This window comes from Salvelinus fontinalis, chromosome 18 (genome assembly GCF_029448725.1).
Source record: "Salvelinus fontinalis isolate EN_2023a chromosome 18, ASM2944872v1, whole genome shotgun sequence".
Lineage (NCBI taxonomy): Eukaryota > Metazoa > Chordata > Actinopteri > Salmoniformes > Salmonidae > Salvelinus > Salvelinus fontinalis.
In genome coordinates this window covers 27,244,773-27,264,455 of record NC_074682.1, presented here as the reverse complement: position 1 = coordinate 27,264,455, position 19,683 = coordinate 27,244,773, and the positions used below count along the sequence as shown (strand labels likewise).

The 19,683-nt window shown below is 42.7% G+C and overlaps 2 protein-coding genes across 3 annotated transcripts in view; both read left to right on the top strand.

Annotated features, from left to right (window-relative positions):
* LOC129815239 (protein bicaudal D homolog 2-like) overlaps positions 1-17,811 on the top strand; it is a 38,256-nt gene extending 20,445 nt beyond the window's left edge. The window contains exons 2-9 of one of the 2 annotated variants that reach the window (XR_008753402.1): positions 4,277-4,489; positions 6,014-6,166; positions 6,486-6,944; positions 7,617-8,651; positions 8,915-9,066; positions 10,612-10,861; positions 17,379-17,518; positions 17,721-17,811. Coding sequence is in view for 1 of the 2 variants with exons in the window: in XM_055868849.1 (XP_055724824.1) it covers positions 4,277-4,489; positions 6,014-6,166; positions 6,486-6,944; positions 7,617-8,651; positions 8,915-9,066; positions 10,612-10,861; positions 12,538-12,540 (2,265 nt within the window). In the remaining variant the exon portion in view is untranslated. Of the gene's footprint in view, positions 1-4,276; positions 4,490-6,013; positions 6,167-6,485; positions 6,945-7,616; positions 8,652-8,914; positions 9,067-10,611; positions 10,862-12,537; positions 14,895-17,378; positions 17,519-17,720 lie in introns of those variants that run through there. The other variant, XM_055868849.1, reaches the window with a different exon arrangement.
* LOC129816004 (caspase recruitment domain-containing protein 19-like) lies at positions 17,709-18,966 on the top strand. Its single transcript, XM_055870204.1, has 4 exons — positions 17,709-17,877; positions 18,148-18,213; positions 18,342-18,407; positions 18,857-18,966. Exons 1-4 carry the CDS (start codon positions 17,709-17,711, stop codon positions 18,964-18,966), a joined length of 411 nt encoding a protein of 136 aa, XP_055726179.1.
* The last annotated feature ends 717 nt before the right edge of the window (positions 18,967-19,683 follow it).

The window sequence follows — 19,683 nt, the reverse complement described above, 5'->3', positions numbered from 1 at the left end:
GTTGAATCAGCAATACACAATTGTGTTTAATTATTTATTTACTAAATACCTAACTAATCACACAGAATTACATATACACAGAATTAATCATACCTTGATTACAAATTATGTCATAAAGGAAAACGTCCCTAGTGGACGGAACAGATATGACCGCTGGTTACCCAAAGAAAAGGGGGTTGGGTTTGAGTGAAAGAGCGGGAAGACTGAAGAACAAAGGGAGAAGCGATGTCTCTATCGGGCCGTAGGCAGCTACTCTATCGTAAATACAGAATCTTATGCATTCTAAATTACCACCCATTTGGAAAAGGAAAATGCAATAAATATTTACTCTGAGCTGCGCTTCAATAGGTTGGTGGTAGATGGAAGGCCGTGTTGCCCAACAGAGTCCTTTGTCCTTAAAAGAGTGTCTCTGGTGGTGAACGGGAAACGTTGTAGTGTCGTCGTTGTGTGGTAGACGGGATACTCTGTCCGTCCTTTCCTAGCCCACGTTTACAGCGGCCGCTGCTAACTCAACGGCTAGGAGGTATCACTTCTGTGGGGAATAAGAATTCAAAGTTCATACCATTCGCAACCAAAGCTCACGCTGAGGTTGGCTTCGTTCTGTAGTTATTATCTGACTTCTTCTGACATCGGACCGTCATCCTAATGTACCCGGAACAGGAGGTTACATTTTCGTCAAGGGCTTATATAGTGGAAGGAGAAGGGTGTGTTTCATAGTTTATAACCCATGTCTCTTCACAGGGGCGGGCCACTGATTGAGCAGAGCCCTAACCTTATGAAAACCCAACTATCTCATTTGGAAGCTAAAATTACATTTAATCTTTTCACAAATAATTTTATATTTAAACATTTGAATTGGACAACAATTCCATGTGAATCTGATAACTATAATGTGTAGACTTTCCCAGATACAGTTTAGGTCGTCCTGTCATCAGTCATAATGTCTCAGATGACAACCGAACTGACATCATACTCATTAAGTACCAACGCATATTTTCAACTGGTTTTATTACCGAAATATGGTTCCTTTCCCTCCACTTGTTTGATGTTCCCAGACTCTCTATGTTTAACAAAGGCTATTCAAGAGTCCCTCTGTAGAGTCAAGAGAGGAAAGGGAGAAAGGTATTTATGGTGGAGGGGGGGGTCATAAACCTTACCCACAGTCCAACGTCATGACAGTTTGCTATTATTTTCTTCTGAAATAGACTATATTTTCTTCATATCATGCTTCTTTAGACCTGTTTAAAATAAATAATGGATTTATTGTGAAGGTGTAGGCTATATTACATGGATTTATTAGACTTTTTAAAATGTAGATGTTCCAACGGTCTGCACCAGTGGCTTGTAGGAAGCCAGGAGATGCAAAATGTGTTATGTTAATTAATGGTCAATTACCGTGAGACTGACAGTTATTTGCTTGACAATCATCATCTGACTAAATTTTGTGACCGCCACAGCTCTAGTCATGACAGTGTTATGGCCATGTTATGGCAAGTTATCTCAGCTGTTATGACATATTATGACATGGTTATGACCGTGTCATAACATATTAAAACAGTCAAAAACAGGAAGCAAATTTGAATCTCTAAATAGATTAATTGTAATGCATCTAGCTATACGTTCAAGGATGAAAAATAAGACGTACAACTAGCTTAGGAGTTCACCTTTCAACCTATCATTTGCTAACAGAATTAGTTTCAAATTTGAAGATATTTTCTGAAATAATTGTGCTAGAACTACTATTTCAGCTAACTAGCATTGTCCCCTCCAGATTGTGATGGCAGAGCTTTTGGTGTTAATGACATGCTATCTATCAAGAAGTTTGAAGATAGCTGTTGTTGATTGCAAGCACTGCATCCACATTATGGTACGATCAGTGGTGGAAAAAGGACCCAATTGTCATACCTGAGTAAAAGTAAAGATAACTTAATAGAGCTTTTCCCAAGTAAAAGTGAAAGTACCCCAGTAAAATAAAATGTGAGTAAAAGTCTAAAAGTATTTGGTTTTAAATATACTTAACTATCAAAAGTAAATGTAATTACTAAGCTATACGTATGTATCAAAAGTAAAAGTATAAATAATGTAATATTCCTTATATTAACCAAACCTGACAGCACAATTATTATTATTTTTTTTTTTTACAGATAGCCAGGGGCACAACCCAACACAGACATAATTTACAAACAAGGCATATGTATTTAGTAAGTCTGCCAGACCAAGGCATTAGGGATGACCAGGTATGTTCTCTTGATAAGTGTGTGAATTGGACCATTGTCCTTTCCTGCTAAGCATTGAAAATGTAACGAGTACTTTTGGGTGTCAGGGAAAATGTATGGAGTTAAAAGTATATTAAAAGTTGTCAAAAATATAAATAGTAAAGTACAGATACCCCCAAAAATAGTTTTAATAAAGTACTTTACACCACTGGGTACAATTGATGAATAAGGAGGGATTGCTTTGGTAATGTTCTCCAGTCCAACCCCCTAGACTCTCCTAGCTGCCTCCTTCAGCCCTGTGAACATTATCGTCAGCTGGCCAGACAGAGAGGGAAGGTAGTGCTGTGCTGTACTGTACTGTGTGGCTGCTGGCTAGAGAGCCACTGATATGTGCTATATCAGACCCAGGGTCACTATGGGTGCAGTGGCTAATAAGATGACCCAGATGGGCAGCTGCTAGAAAAGCAAAGCAGCAACTGGACTCTAGTCTCTTGAATCACCACCCAGTCATTCAGCCCTGCTGCTGCTGCGTACTGTACTGTAGGTTAGACAAGTTGGCCACTACAGATTCTGCTCAGCTTATGAAGCAGCTGTCAGTTAGCAGTCTTTTGAACAGCCCTGCACTAAGTGAATCATTCTGTAATTATGACTCCGTACAGATCTCTCAGGTTCTGAGTGGGCTCCTCCTTGTTGGGAATTGAATATGCACACAGAACAGTGATGTAGCAGTGATGTATACAAAATGTAATAATACATGTCACCGTGTCAGAGAGAGAGAGATCTGGCTGAGCCAGTCGAAACAGAGCACCCACCAAAATATTTCCCTGCAAGGGGGGAGAGAGAGAAATATTTTGGTGGGTGCTCTCTTGTGACTGACAGCCATATCCAGCACTGTGTCACATTCCTGACCTGTTTTCTGTTGTTTTGTATGTGTTTAGTTGGTCAGGACGTGAGCTGGGTGGGAATTCTATGTTGTGTGTCTAGTTTGTCTGTTTCTATGTCAGCCTAGTGTGGGTTCTCAATCAGAGACAGATGGTAATCGTTGTCTCTGATTGAGACTCATATATAGGAGGCTTGTTTTGTGTTGGGATTTTGTGGGTGTTTGTTTCCTGTCTCTGTGTTTGTTCTGCACCAGATAGGACTGTCTCGGTTTTCACGGTTTGTTATTTTGTTTGTTGTTTGTAGTGTTCACTTGTTATTATATTAAACATGATGAGCACTGGCTACGCTGCATTTTGGTCCTCTCTTTCACCCCAGGAAGAAAGCCGTTACACACTGCCTATCTGCCCCCCCAGGCCTCTATTAGTAATTGAACATTTGCCTTGTCAGAATGTAGCAATGCCTCAGTGCTCCAACTAGCAAACTTTTGTCATTGCGTCAGCCACACTGACTGACATGCCGGTTTATTACAGGGTGCAGAGAATTAAAGGTTAGGTAGGCAAAAGCGAGGCAGGAGAAGAACCCTGGGCTTTTGGACTGTTCTGCTCCAGAATCCTCTTACATCATCAGTTGGCACAGAGTGTCCCTGGCTATGTCCCAAATGGCACCCATTTCCCTATATAGAGCCCTATGGGCTCTGATCAAAAGTAGTGCGTTTTATAGGGAATAGGGTGCCATTTGGGACAAAGACCCAGTGATGTGGACTGAATGTTTTATAAGCCCGGGGGTCAACTGTCTGTGGGAATCTCACATTGATCTGTTCAAGCCATTTAAACTGTTGTTTTGTTTACCCTTACTGGTTAATGACATCTGGTTTATCATGCTAAATGTCTGTCTTAATCCTACATGTATCATATGTATTATTTATTATCATGACTTATATGACTATACTGTCTATTATGGTATTATGACTCTCAACCTGTCATGATGCTCACAACTGGTCATGCTCACAAGTCCTTCTCCCCCAATGTTGTACTCATATCACTGTTCAGTCCTGGTACTAATCCATGTCTGGGTATGCTTCTCCTCTCTTCTACCCAGGCGTCCAGCCAGGCCTACTCCCCACATGGGAAGGTGTTCAGTCCTGGTACTAATGTATGTGTCTCCCTTCCTCTCCCCAGGCATTCGGCCAGGCCTACTCCACCCATAGGAAGGTGGCTGCAGATGGGGAGAGCAGGGAGGAGTCACTAATGCTGGAGTCAGCCAGTAAGGAGGCCCACTACCAGCAGATGGTCCTGGAGCTGCAGAACGAGCTGCGGTTGGCCAGGACTGCCCTCACCAGCAACCAATCAGAGAATGAGCGCCTGGCCTCCGTTGCCCTGGAGATGAGAGAGGTGGGCTGGAGGGTGGAGGACCTGCCCAAAACACAAACATGGTCAATGTGGAGAGGTCAAATCTCAATGTGCAAAGACTTGCGTATATCACCAATCTGACGAAGAGGACCTAAACTGCTCAGTCAGTAATGATGAAGTAAAACAGGGACAATGGGGTAGTGGGACAGAGAGAGAGCGAGTCAGATCTAATGGGATAGTGGGACAGAGAGAGAGCGAGTCAGAGCTAATGGGATAGTGGGACAGAGAGAGAGCGAGTCAGAGCTAATGGGATAGTGGGACAGAGAGAGAGTGAGTCAGAGCTAATGGGATAGTGGGACAGAGAGAGAGCGAGTCAGAGCTAATGGGATAGTGGGACAGAGCGAGTCAGAGCTAATGGGATAGTGGGACAGAGCGAGTCAGAGCTAATGGGATAGTGGGACAGAGCGAGTCAGAGCTAATGGGATAGTGGGACAGAGAGAGAGCGAGTCAGGGCTAATGGGATAGTGGGACAGAGCGAGTCAGAGCTAATGGGATAGTGGGACAGAGAGAGAGCGAGTCAGAGCTAATGGGATAGTGGGACAGAGCGAGTCAGAGCTAATAGGATAGTGGGACAGAGAGAGAGCGAGTCAGGGCTAATGGGATAGTGGGACAGAGCGAGTCAGAGCTAATGGGATAGTGGGACAGAGCGAGAGCGAGTCAGAGCTAATGGGATAGTGGGACAGAGAGAGAGCGAGTCAGGGCTAATGGGATAGTGGGACAGAGCGAGTCAGAGCTAATAGGATAGTGGGACAGAGCGAGTCATAGCTAATGGGATAGTGGGACAGAGCGAGAGCGAGTCAGAGCTAATGGGATAGTGGGACAGAGCGAGTCAGAGCTAATGGGATAGTGGGACAGAGCGAGTCAGAGCTAATGGGATAGTGGGACAGAGCGAGAGCGAGTCAGAGCTAATGGGATAGTGGGACAGAGCGAGTCAGAGCTAATGGGATAGTGGGACAGAGAGAGAGCGAGTCAGAGCTAATGGGATAGTGGGACAGAGCGAGAGCGAGTCAGAGCTAACAGAGCTAAGTGGGACTGGGAGAGGTTTAAACTGGTATAGAGTCTGTAAGGGTGGTTGATTGGTCAGCTGGCACCAGTCACACTGATGATGTAATAGTCGTCAGTGAGAGACACACTATTAGGCTCTCTCACTCTATGGACTGGTTTGGTAACTGGATTTTGTTCCCCCCTGGTTAAAGTTGCCAAGCTGCCAAGATCTCATCCCAACACAGTTCCACTGACATACAGCCACATAAGATGCTGCTTTGACATTACAGTACAACCATTGGGTGCATTCTGGATCAAATCCACACGTCCTTGTATTGCACTCTCTGACATGACGTTTTCCTCTTTCACTTCTTCTCTCGCCCTTTTCTTCCCCTCGTCTGTTGAAAGTGCCATATCCATTCAAGACAAACTTGCTTATGAACAAACTTTCTTGATGATATGCACACTTCCTTAAAGTAGAAGCCTACTTTCAGATTTTTTTCCCTCTGGTTTGCTGTGTAGAGTTCTGAGCTGGTGGAGCTGCAGCGCAGCCAACTGCGTGATGACATCAGAGAGTATAAGGTGCGAGAGGCACGCCTGCTGCAGGACTATAGTGAGCTGGAGGACGAGAACATCTCCCTGCAGAAACAGGTGTCCCTGCTCCGACAGAGCCAGGTGAGAGGAATTGCAAGGGACCAGGACTGGGGCAGGACAGGGGGAGGGAGGAGGGTCCACTGAGGCAGGAGAAAAAATGGGCACTGTTGGGTATGGAGATGAGGGCAGGATGAGGGCTATTATGGATAATGGGTAGAGGTAAAGGTTGTAGAGTGGCCAATACACTTTGGGTGGTAAAGTGACAGGACCAACGAATTAGGCCGTTGATACAAGAACCAACTTGAGGGGATGAGACAAAACAATGCTTTTGTAATGAGGAGTGGAAGGGATTCTCCGTATTTACTTAGTGATTCCTCTGATGTGCTGTGGACTCTCTTAGGTGGAGTTTGAGGGTCTGAAGCATGAGATCTGTCGTCTGGAGGAGGACTCCCAGTGCCTCCACAGCCAGTTGGAGGAGGCCATGCGCCTGCGGGAGATCGCCGAGCGCCAGCTGACCGAGGCTCTGGAGACCATTAAGACTGAGCGCGAGCAGAAGGCCGCCCTGCGTAAAGAACTGTCCCACTACATGACCATTGGGGACAACCTGTTACCGTACCACCACAGCCCACTGAACATCTCCCTGGACGGCCTCAAGTTCAGCGAGGATCCCACTGCTGCCACCAACGAAACCAACAATGATGACTCGTTCCATGGCCATGAGAACGGCCTGGCTAAGATGGCTGCCGACTGCAACGAGGATAACAGAGCCAAGCTCCGGCCCGCCCCCAGCCTAGTGGATGACCTGCTGAGTGAACTCAACATCTCAGAGATCCAGAAACTCAAGCAGCAGCTCATGCAGGTATGGAGAACTCTGTTAACAGATGACACAATTCAGATGACCACATAGTAGCAGCAGGCAAGGACTTTAAAAATGGTTAGCCTGTTTGCTTTATTCACAGTCAACTGTCAAGGTGTCAACTTCCCTGGTAAAGAAATAAAGTAATTCTTAGCGTTATCAAGCTTATCAAGCTTTGTGTGTGTTGCCTGGAAAATAGATAGGCTTACATCCCTCCAGCTGTAAACAGTCCTTTGCCTTATGGTTGGAAAGTCCATTAAGCTTTGTGGAACACAGTGGTCATCCATTTAGGGACATTGATTACTTATACTGACCTGAGCGGCAGAGTCAAAAACACATCAATGGAACCCTATGTGGGACTTGATGGGCTACATGGACTGATTAGGATACTTCTCTTATCCTGGTGAATAAATACTGTGTGAAATTCTTGAGTGACAGTGTCTCACACTACAGTGTGAAAAACTAAATTCGTATGGCGTTTTGGGTTACACTTCATTCTAGAGCCAGCTATATACCTGGTATTTACATAGAAATTGTATAGTAAAATGATAAATACACAGTAATTGCCTAATCATTTATCAATCAATACTAATACACTCCAAGCTGAAATAGGACTGTGTTGCAGACATTTCTCAGTGCTGTTGTGTGACTGTGTCCAATGTCTGTGTTGTCCAGGTTGAGCGGGAGAAGGTAGCGCTACTTTCCTCTCTGCAGGAGGCCCAGAAGCAGCTAGAGGTGGCCCACAGGACTCTGTCTGAGCAGCAGGAGATTGTAGGACGTCTCACCGAGAACCTCAGTGCCATGAGGAAACTCCAGGCCAGCAAGGAGCGCCATTCGGCCCTGGACAGCGAGAAGGAGCGTGACAGCCGTGACGATGGTGACGGGGACTACTACGAGCTGGACATCAACGGGCCTGAGATCCTGCAGTGTAAGTACACTGTGGCTGTGTCCGAGGCCGGGGAGCTCAGACAGGAGCTTAAGACTCTTAAAGCAGAGTACCAGTCATGCCGGAGCCAGTACGAGGAGGAGCGAGCCCGCCTGGAGAGCGACGTGGCAGGGCTGAGCGAGAAGCTAGCTTCCCTGGAGAAGAGCAGCCGGGTGGAGCATGAGGAGATGGAGCGCCTGGAGAAGGACCTGCGGCGGGTGAGCGAGGCGGCGGGCGAGTCGCAGGGCAGTCTGAACGTGGCGCAGGACGAACTGGTGGTGTTCAGTGAGGAGCTGGCCAACCTCTACAACCACGTGTGCATGTGCAACAACGAGACGCCCAACCGGGTCATGCTCGACTACTACAAGGAGGGCAAGGCCAGCGTAGGTGGCGGGGGCGGCCGGGAGGGGAAAGGACGACGTCTGTCCCACGTTCTGCTCTCCAACGGGCTGGTCCCTGAAACTGACCCCAGTAAACCTGAAGCCAGTGACCCAGCCGTCTCAGCCCCAGTCTCAGCCCCAGTCTCAGCCCCAGAATCACGCCCAGAGCCTATGAACATCTATAACCTGGTGGCCATCATCAGGGACCAGATCCGTCACCTGCAGCAGGCGGTGGACCGCACCACAGAACTGTCCCGCCAGAGGATGGCCACCATGGAGCTGAGCACCGTGGCTGATAAGGACAGCGAGGCCTGCATGGGGGAGATCCTCAAACTCAAGTCCCTCCTCAGCACCAAGAGGGAGCAGATCGCCACCCTGAGGACCGTGCTCAAAGCCAACAAACATGTGAGCAGGAGTTTGTGAGTGTGTGCATGCTTGAGTGTGTGTTGGTGTGTGCATGAGCAGTTGATACTGTTTAAAAGTGAAAGTGATACTGTATGAAATTCACAGTAGTTGAGAGTATTTACTTTTTGTGTAGGAGTTCAGACAGAGTTAAAATTAGCAAAAGGTCAAGATAACCTAGTGACCTGTGACCCCAGCCCTCCATTATAGTAAACTTGACAATAATGTATTTATTCTATTCTACTCTGTTCTATTCTACTCTGTAGACGGCTGAGGTGGCGCTGGCCAACTTGAAGAGTAAATACGACAACGAGAAGACCATGGTGAGGGATACCATGTTGAAGCTCCGCAACGAGCTGAAGGCTCTGAAAGAAGACGCTGCCACCTTCTCCTCACTACGGGCCATGTTCGCAACAAGGCAAGGCTTAGTCGATACACGCTAAGAGCAGTTATCAGTAGGCCTACTCAGTCTACTCTTAATACACCAAGAAATAAGGTACCTTTGGCACCTTAATCTATACACTCTTAGAAAAAAAGGTGCCATCTAGAACCTAAAAGGGTTATTCGGCTGTCCCCATAAAATAATCCTTTAAATAACCCTTTTTGGTTCTAGGTAGAACTTTTTTGAGTTCTGTGTAGAACCCTTTACACAGAGGGTTCTACATGGAACCCAAAAGAGTTCTCCTATGGGGACAGCCGAATAACCCTTTTTGAACCCATTTTTCGAAGAGAATCCATTTTTCGAATTGTTCATGTTGTCCACACCCATCATATCCAAACAAGGGGTAGGTCTACAAAGGTTTATTGGAATTCAGTACAAATAAATAGTTGAAATATGAATTGTTCATGTTATACTAAGGATAAAATCATTAAAACACTAATTAAACCCTATATTACATTTTTATTCATCTATTATAGTGGGCTTTTCCCCCCATATTATCCATCCCTACCTCTTGAACTATTTAGAAAATCTAAGGGAATAAGAACAAAACAGATTGGTCCCTTTAAGCTAGAAGTGAGAGACCAGTGAGCTTTGAGGTTGTTGAGGAGCTGTTTTTCTGCCAGAGTCTGCATATGTGTGTAGGAGAAACAGGGCATTGTGGGAGCTGTCTGATGTAATACTGAAGTGACTCAGAGTCCGCTGGCAGGATCCTCCTGACAGCATCTGGAAAATGCGGCTCTGTGAGTCTAGTGAGTCTAAATAGAGAAAACATGCACCGACTGGCAGCAGCAGTAAAAGAAGATTTGTGCCACCTGGTGGAGAAAGTTATACATTGATCTTTTGTGTTATTGAGTACATTTACATGCACACTAATAATTCGATATTTAACTGATTATGGCAGTAGGCAGATTATGCAATAGTCATGTAAACACCTTACTCTGCTTATCTTAATCGTCGTAAGGTCAAAATAAAAGTAAGCATACGCCGATTAAAATACCTGGTTTTCTGATCTTTTGAATTATTAGGGCATGTGAAGATGCGCATGTGCTAGCACCAGCCAAGCAAGCCTCCCTCTTTAGCGCGAGTAAAGTGTGTTTGAAACAACTGAATGTATGCATCTTAGAAGTAGTTTCCAAACTCAGAATCAAATATGCTTCCCGAAAATAGTGTTCGCTGTGGTAGAATGTTTATTTTTATTGCCGATTTTCTGCGTTTATCAGAGTGCCATCAGCTAGCCTGATTTCAGATGTGTCCATGTAAACAGAATTATTAGGAAAATCGTTTTTTCTTGCAAAGCATGTAAACGGTTTACTCTAACTATTATATTAATCTGACTATCCAAAATAATCACATTATTGTGTGCATGTAACCGCACTCAATGTTGGACTCATGCTACTCTCTCTATTATCTCTTGCTTTCTCTCTCTCTCCCCCCTCTCTCCATCTGCTCCTTCTTTCTCTCTTTCCCCCTTCTTTCTCTCTCACTCCCTCTGTCCACCCTCCCTCTCTCTCCATCTCTCAGGTGTGATGAGTACGTAACTCAGCTGGATGAGATGCAGAGACAGCTGGTTGCAGCGGAGGATGAGAAGAAGACCCTGAACTCCCTGCTCCGCATGGCCATCCAGCAGAAGCTGGCCCTGACCCAGCGTCTGGAGGACCTGGAGTTTGATCATGAACAGGCGCGCCGTGGCGGGGTTACAGGAGCAGCGACGAGCAGTCGGGGCAAGACCTCCTCGTTGGCGCGGGGCAAAAGGGCCTCGGCCAATCATCATGTGAGTCAGAGATGCTACCGCAGAGGCCCTGTGGTCCTCTGCAGAGAGGAGTACAATATCTACTGTGACCTTTGAACTCTATAACCTCCATCATAACCTCTACCCTCTCATCACGCTTTGCACTGCTGAGCTTCACCGGCATGGTTCTGTCAAGGCTGTTGCTGTAACCATGACAATGGTGGCTAACGGTGTAGCATGTATGCGCTATTACATGAATTTAGAGCAGGAGTGTACATGACATAATCTTTATGACTATGTTATGTCATGATTATGACAGTGTTATGTAGCTCTTATGACGAGAGGGCTTGAGTAAAGTGTAAGAGAGTATAACCATCAGTCAGACAGGCGGCAGTGTCGGCTGCAGACAGGCAGACAGACTTAAGGCCCTTTCACTGCCAGAGGCTTCTACCCTGCTGCTTCTGTCTGGTCCAAAACCACTCAGGGATAACTAAAGAAGTGCAATTACATGTACTGTAGCTACTAAATAAAAATGGACTGTGAGTTTAGGCACTTTAGTGTTTTGCTTTGATATCATAAAGTGATAATGTGTGATGTGGTTTGTTTTCGTGGCACTTTATGTAATGGAGATTGTCAAACAAGGTTTTTTCTGAAGAGAAATACCAGAGCATTGATACATTAGGCTTAGTTAAAGTTAGGAATAAGCATTTAAACATGGGTCCGGTTTTGTATAAATTAAACCAAGAAATGGTTATCAGCGTAGGTTGGTTGTGAAATGTTTATTGAGGGTTTTCAGGACGACATTACTGAGGACTAGAAACTCTATATTCTCTACTGAGGACTATATACTCTACTCTACTGAGGACTATATACTCTAATGAGGACTATATACTCTACTGAGGACTATATACTCTACTCTAATGGGGACTATATACTCTACTGAGGACTATATACTCTACTGAGGACTATATACTCTACTCTAATGGGGACTATACTCTACTGAGGACTATATACTCTACTCTAATGAGGACTATATACTCTAATGAGGACTATACTCTACTGAGGACTATATACTCTACTCTAATGAGAAATATGCTCTACTCTACTGAGGACTATATACTCTAATGAGGACTATATACTATAATCTAATGAGGACTATACTCTACTAAGGACTATATACTCTACTCTACTGAGGACTATATACTATAATCTAATGAGGACTATACTCTACTAAGGACTATATACTCTACTGGGGACTGTATACTCTACTGAGAACTATATACTCTAATCTAATGAGGACTATACTCTACTAAGGACTATATACTCTACTCTACTGAGGACTATATACTCTACTGAGGACTATATAGTATACCGAGGACTGTATAATATACCTCCTGCTGTTCTCTTATAACCCTATCACCCTATTGTCAACCCACCCTCCTCATCATCTTCTCTAACCTGTCATCAGAAAACTCATTTCCTAAATCATTATCAACCCTCTAACCTGCATGTGAATACCATACCTGTGAGTCCTCTACTTCCTGCAGCCAGCAGGCCTGCACTGTACATGACTAACCATCCTCTTGACCCCATTGACTCCCCACTGCCACTAACAATGGTAACGGTTTAATCAAACAAGATTTATCAAATGAACACTGGCCAGATTATTATCTAACCCTCAGATTTTAATGTAATTTTCTTATCTCTCTATTTTACAGTAATTTAATCAAGCCGTGTCCTTCAAAGGTTGACAGTCACCTTGCCGATGATTACTTCAGTGTCCCCTCCTGGCCTGAGACAAATGTCAGAGACACGTACTGCTGTAGTGTGAGGACTTTGTTTCTGTGCGCACGCACACACACACACACACACACACACACACACACACACACACACACACACACACACACACACACACACACACACACACACACACACACACACACACACACACACACACACACACACACACACACACTCTCTTGACCTTTACAGACGCGTGAAAACCCCAGGGGTTTGGTATCTTGGTGTGGCTGCAGGAAACAACAAAGACTCATGGGAATGATGACCATAGAGATATCTAGGTCTATTTCAATGGGTATGACCATAGAGATATCTAGGTCTAGTTCTGTGGGTATGACCATAGAGCTATCTAGGTCTATTTCTGTGGGTATGACCATAGAGATATCTAGGTCTATTTCTGTGGGCATGACCATAGAGATATCTAGGTCTATTTCTGTGGGTATGACCATAGAGCTATCTAGGTCTATTTCTGTGGGTATGACCATAGAGATGTCTAGGTCTATTTCTGTGGGTATGACCATAGAGATGTCTAGGTCTATTTCTGTGGGTATGACCATAGAGCTATCTAGGTCTTTTTCAATGGGTATGACCATAGAGATATCTAGGTCTATTTCTGTGGGTATGACCATAGAGATATCTAGGTCTATTTCTGTGGGTATGACCATAGCGATATCTAGGTCTATTTCTATGGGTATGACCATAGAGATATCTAGGTCTATTTCTGTGGGTATGACCAATAGTATGACCCCGATTGTGATTCAGTCACTCATCCCACATTGTCCACCACTATACTGGTATTACTCTGTCTATGTTTCCCCTGATTACTGCACACTTTTCATGTCTTTTTATTTCTCCTTTTTTGCTTGTAATTCACACCTCAGTGAATGTGTGAGGTGTTCATAAGCTTTTAAGAATTGTTACATGTTTGGTCATTGGAGCATTAATTAGTCATTTAAATATTTTAGCCTTTGTCATTATATAACTGGCAGATTGATAACAACATTTCCATGGAGAGCAAACCAGCAAAGTCTTCGGAACTAACTTGCTCCAGTTTTCTGGGGTCAATATTCAATGGGACTCACAAGCTAACAGACATTCTCTGCAAGCACATAGATGAACATCTTAAATTGGAAATAGTATTTTCTCTCTTTTTTTTCAAATCTTGTCACATATTGATAATGTACTTTAAAAAAAGTTACCCAGGGAGAGCAGGATGTTCCAGCAGGACATTCAACCAGTGTGTGCCCAGTGGGTACTTTCTGGCCTTAGTTTAGACCAGTAGTTTGTTCTGTCCACAAAAGAGAAGCTGGTTTTAATTTTGACTAGTAGTTTGTTCTGTCCACAAAAGAGAAGCTACATTTAGATTTGAATGTTTTCTATGTCTTTGAGAATTGTGGCGAGAGGTTATGATCCCAGTCAATAACAGATTGAGGAAAATAATAGGAATTGTGTGAAGTGATTCTGCGATCCTGCAAGCATGCAGAGTTGCAAATTTAGGGGCTATTATTATGATTATTAGGTAAACCTTATTTTAAAAGTAATGATACCACAGCTGTTAACTTTGGCTGCCTAGTTAATAGTGGTTCAGAGCGTTTTCGATGATGACTGAGGGAGAGATTACTAATGCAAATACTTATTTATACTCTACCTTTGTATGGCAAAGTTCAGGCGACTATGGTGGAGACTTTTTGTATTGTCTGTTTTAATGCAATTTTATGAACCCTTTTTACATCCTCTAAAAGCGTTGTTGTGATTTCAACAAACAGACTAAGTTAAGTCATGAACACATCTGCAGTGCCATTTAATTTATTGTTGACGCAATAAAAGTTACATTTGGGATTCTCTTTTTTTACAAGTGCAATTTGAACGCAATATCGAAATAGAAACATAGTATAAACATTCTCTGTCTGTTTGTCTGCTGATTCTATTGTTACATTTTACTACTACTTCTTACTCACAATCTTGATCCTAATTGAGTTGTATATCTTTATACTAAATAACTTCACTTGTTTGTATTTATTTTAAACAATGTCATGTATGTTGGCATTGTCGATAATGTGGATTATGATTATTGCCATGTTGATACCATACCGATGCCTTTTTTCATGTCATCTTCAAGAGACTTTGGGTGAAGATGGTAGGTGAGATGTGTGCTCAATAGAAGTCAATAGCCTACTTGTATGATGATGATGTTGCACTGGAAAGGTGCATGCTTCATAGTTACCTTTATTCTGCCTAAAGGTATGCCAAATAAACTTAACTTTAGTCTTAATGTGGTGTTGGGATTATATTTTATATAGTGTGAGCTCCAAAAGTATTAGGACAGTGACAAATGTTTAGTTGTTTTGGCTCTGTACTCCAGCACTTTGGATGTTAAAGGATACAATGAGGTTATCCTATGAGGTTAACGTGCAGACTGTCATCTTTAATGTGAGGGTATTTTCAACCATATCGAGTGAACCGTTTAGAAATTAGAGCACTTTTTGTACATAGTCCCTTCATTTTAGGGTATCAATTCACTTATGTATGTGTATAATAGTAAAAAGTGAAGTATTTGGTCCCATATTCATAGCACAGATAATCCTGAATGAATTGTGAATAATGATGAGTGAGAAAGTTACAGACACATAAATATCAAACCCCCAAGACATGCTAACCTCTCACCATTACAATAGTGTGAGGTTAGAATTTTGAGGGGGTATGATATTTATGCCTTTGTAACTTTCTCATTCATCATTATTCACTATTTATTCAGGATTATCTGTAATTATGGAATCATCCATATTCATGTAGAAGTGTTTAGAAACATATTATATTCTTATTTACAATAAAAGTGACTCCAAAATGACACAATACATTATTTACCATTCATTTCTGCACAAAATTATCTGAAACACAACCAAAACAAACAGCAAATGCATCCAACAAAATCACAAGCTTTGTATAATCATTGTGTGTTATGAATTTGGGACCAAATACTTAACTTTTTACTAATTTTATACACACAAATGTGAATTTGTCCTAATACTTTTGGTCCCTTAAAAGTATGGGTGAAAATGACCTAAAATTAAAGCACTTTAACCTCATAGTCATTGTATATTTTCAATCCAAAGTGTTGGGAGTACAGAGCCAAAACAACAACAACAAATGTGTGTGTATTTATTGATCTATTCTACAGTATCTTCACTGTCTAATCATATTTATGCTTCAGTCATTCAATGTGTCCCTCTAAAATGACCTGTGTATTAATTTAGGATGTTTTCCAACATGCATTAGTCAATACAAATATAGCCATAATAGCTTAATCCTAAAATGCGTGTGAAATTGGGCCTTACTGTAAATCAAACGAGATCAAATCATAACACTTTTTCACAGCATTTACAACTTTTTTACATATCCCGCATTATGGATGTTAAATCTCACAGAAATAACCGAAAGTTAGGCTACTTTATATTCAATGTATACCTGTGATACATTTAGTCATGGCTACGTGGTATTGGGCATTTCCGGGGAAAGTTATAGCCACTCCCTACAGTTGTGTTGGGTTGATGGGTTGTCACTAGTTACCCCAGCCACAAAGTTGGCTATGAAGGTCATCGTAAAATGTATGGGGGAAACATTCGCCCTAATTTAAGGTTCGGGTTGGATATAATGTTAGCAGTGTGGTTAAGGTTAGGTTTAAAATCAGATTTTAGAAGGTAATTTGTAGAAATACGCGGGTTTAGCCATAATTATGACTTTAGGGTTGTGGTAACTAGTGAACACCGGGTTGATGATCTCGAGGGAGGGTCCTATCAAAGAACAGAAGGGACTCCACAATGGGAGGTTTGGCGGAGACTTCTTATAATATAGTACTAGTGTATTTTCTGTTTTTATGCCATGGATATGTTTTATTTTTTATAATTTACCCTTACCCACATGATATTGTGCTTGAACGTAACGTAGCCAGTCTGGGCGGGAGAGCATGGTTGTCAACAAGTGGACAGCTTCTTCCTTGTCTTTTCGAGAGTTTTTAATGGCAATGACATGGCACTTCCAACTTCTAATGTAATGTTTGCTATCGTGCTAACACTTGGTAGCCTAACCCTTTGCAAAGTGTAGTGTTCCCGGCAGATACGTCTATTTCTAGCAACATTGTTTCTGGTGTAGGCTACACCTCGCGCCTGCCTTTGACATAATGTAACATGATATCTATCACAAGTTGCTGTACCCTACCCGTTTACACATTGTAACACATATAAGCAAATGACACTGACAGCTAGAGACGTTTTGGCGAGATACTGTACATTACTAGCATTAGACACACACAGACAGAGCTGAATTCAACACATTTTCTTAAGAGGCAAGTATAGGCTACCGAAGAAAATCATGTGCCAGAGAGCAGCCAGCGAGGCATAAGGCATTTAACTTACATTTCACCCTCGAGTCACTACGTGTACTTGGCTATTTTAGAACAAGCCATGTCCAGACAAGCAATGTCGACCTGGCATAGCCTACCTGTTCTGTCAAAACGTTCCAATTCTTAAAAATGGAACTAGATTTAGTTCTGCTGTAAATGCCTTTTTAAATTTTGACTCTAGTAGCATATTTTGAGATTTCACTGTCCTAGTTTGTTTATACTGTATATCCCATATCCTCATTATTAGGGAGTCAATCATTCCATATCCTGGCCCAAATATGAACTGTGTGATCCTCATGTTTTCCCATTTTATTATTATAATTTTCATGTTGTGATTCATTCCAATGTGACTGTCAGACAGCTTCCATGACCAGCTGCTGGAGGACAGTCGGTTCCTTAGGGCAGACTGTCGCCTGGACACAGAACTAGTGGATAAACTCATCCTGCAGCTCAACAGGATCTACCCACAGATCCTCACAGACAAGGAGGCCACCAAAGTGAGTCTTGCTACCCAGTAAAATAATTTTGACCCAGGGTAGTGGTAACTTCCACTGGTAGTAAGAGTCCGAGAATGACTACTTGTTTCATTGTCAGACCAGCGCCAGACAGACTGTAACACAATGTTAAAATTGAGTAATAGGCTAGCGTTCACAGGAAATGTGTTTCTGAATTCCTGGAATGCTGAATATGATGATCCAGTTTAGGGACCTTGATGTGCCCACCTGCATCCGACTGGCCGAGCTCCTGGCTCACCTGCAGGGGAAAGGTGAAGAGGCCTGCCGGGAGTTCTACCGGGCGCTTCACCTGCATGTGGAAGAGGTGTACTTCAGCCTACCCACGCGTCTCCGCCTCAGAGGTTAGTCTCTCCGACTGTCAGTCAGTCACTGGAGATCTGACATTTGCTCTCATTATTATTCACACCAAAATACCTTTTTTTACTCCAGTTTATTTTAGTAAATACTTCCTTAACACTTATTTTTCTTAACTGTGCATTGTTGGTTAAGGGCTTGTAAGTAAGCATTTCACTGTAAGGTCTACACGTGTTGTACGTGTTGTATTCGGCACATGTGACAAATAAAATGTGATTTGTTTGAGTGAGGATGACATTTTGCAATCTCTTTCCCAGATTCTATAGACCCGTTCACGACTGCAGCCTCACCCACTCAGCAGAGATATGTGCTAAACGACAGAGGTAAGCTATACACACAGAAAGTGCACACTCTGTCACTCACCAACACATGTACTGTAAACACACATGCCCTTTACGGTACATACCTCTCTTTCTCACATACTGTCTTCTGCTCTCTCTTCCCTCTCCAGGTCATATGTTCTTCCTGAGTTGTTTCAGTGTTGCAGTTGGGGTGGCTCTACTACATTACTATGGCGGTGAGTAAAATTAGTTTGTTTTCTTTCCCAAAGAAAACAGACCAGTAGGAACACCAGAAATCATACATTTTTACAGCTCGTCTGTACTCCTGTAGACTTTTTTTTTTAAATCACGCATAACATTACATCTTCATGTTATGACACATCAAATCAAACTTTATTTAAAGTGCAATCGGATGACACTTTACAGTTAAACAAACAAGGAAGAAGCAGTGAAAGGAATGAGAAAAATAACATAACGCAAAGGATGTCTAAAACAATAACATCACTGATTTAATGTAATTTAAAAAGCTCTAGTGTCTGCATCTCATACCTGACAGGGCAAGCTTTTTCATTGGTTTTGGGCTTTTACATCAATTCAGTTTTCATTAGGTTGAAGTTGTCAATGCTATCATGATTATTTGTTGAGGAATAAAACAAAGTTCAACCGTCCATGTGTTGTCCTGCAGAGGCCAAAGTAACAAGGGGCAGCAGGGCTCTTGGCATGGCTGCTCTTGGATTGGGTCGACGAGCCCGAGAGGTTCTCATATGGTACACTGAAGAACCCATCAGGAAGTAGTGGGTGTGTCTCCAACACCACCAGCACATCAGAACACACACTCCAAAGGTGCTTCCGGACATCCACACTACACCCTTTTCACACTACACCCTTTTCACACTATCGTGCCAGCCTGAACCAAACTGTGCTAGTTACAGCAACTACGGTTAGTACAGCTTGGTTGGGCTCTATTCGATTTGTCTCAGTAGTATGAAAAGCCCTTAAGTCATTGTTTTTTTACAACTCTGTAAATACTATATATATATCTATCATTTGGGTTCAGGGATCTTACTTTCTCGGACAATTTTTCATACAGCTGTTTTTTATGGACTTTCATTGTCCTAATAATGGTTAGTTATAGACATGCTTCTTATCTGGTGAAAACGACAATTATTACACTAAACTTAAGCCTCTGTTACTGAATAGCATCAGAGATCCTGTCTGCATTCAGCTTCATTTGTGTGGCGTGGACACAGTAGACATGTAGGGGTTTGTACAGAATACCCAGAGACCAGGCTCACTTTAAATACGGAACCTTTTCCAGGGTATGTGTTGTACTGCTCAGTATACTCAGGGGATTGACATTAGAAAACATCAATTTTATTTGCCGTATTTATAAGATGAGATGTTTAATTTGCTTGTTCAAGAAAAAAACAACCAAGCACTACATTTATTGCAATTTGTTTTGTGATAATGTCTCTGTCAGGTAGATTATGATAAACATGAATGTAATAACAA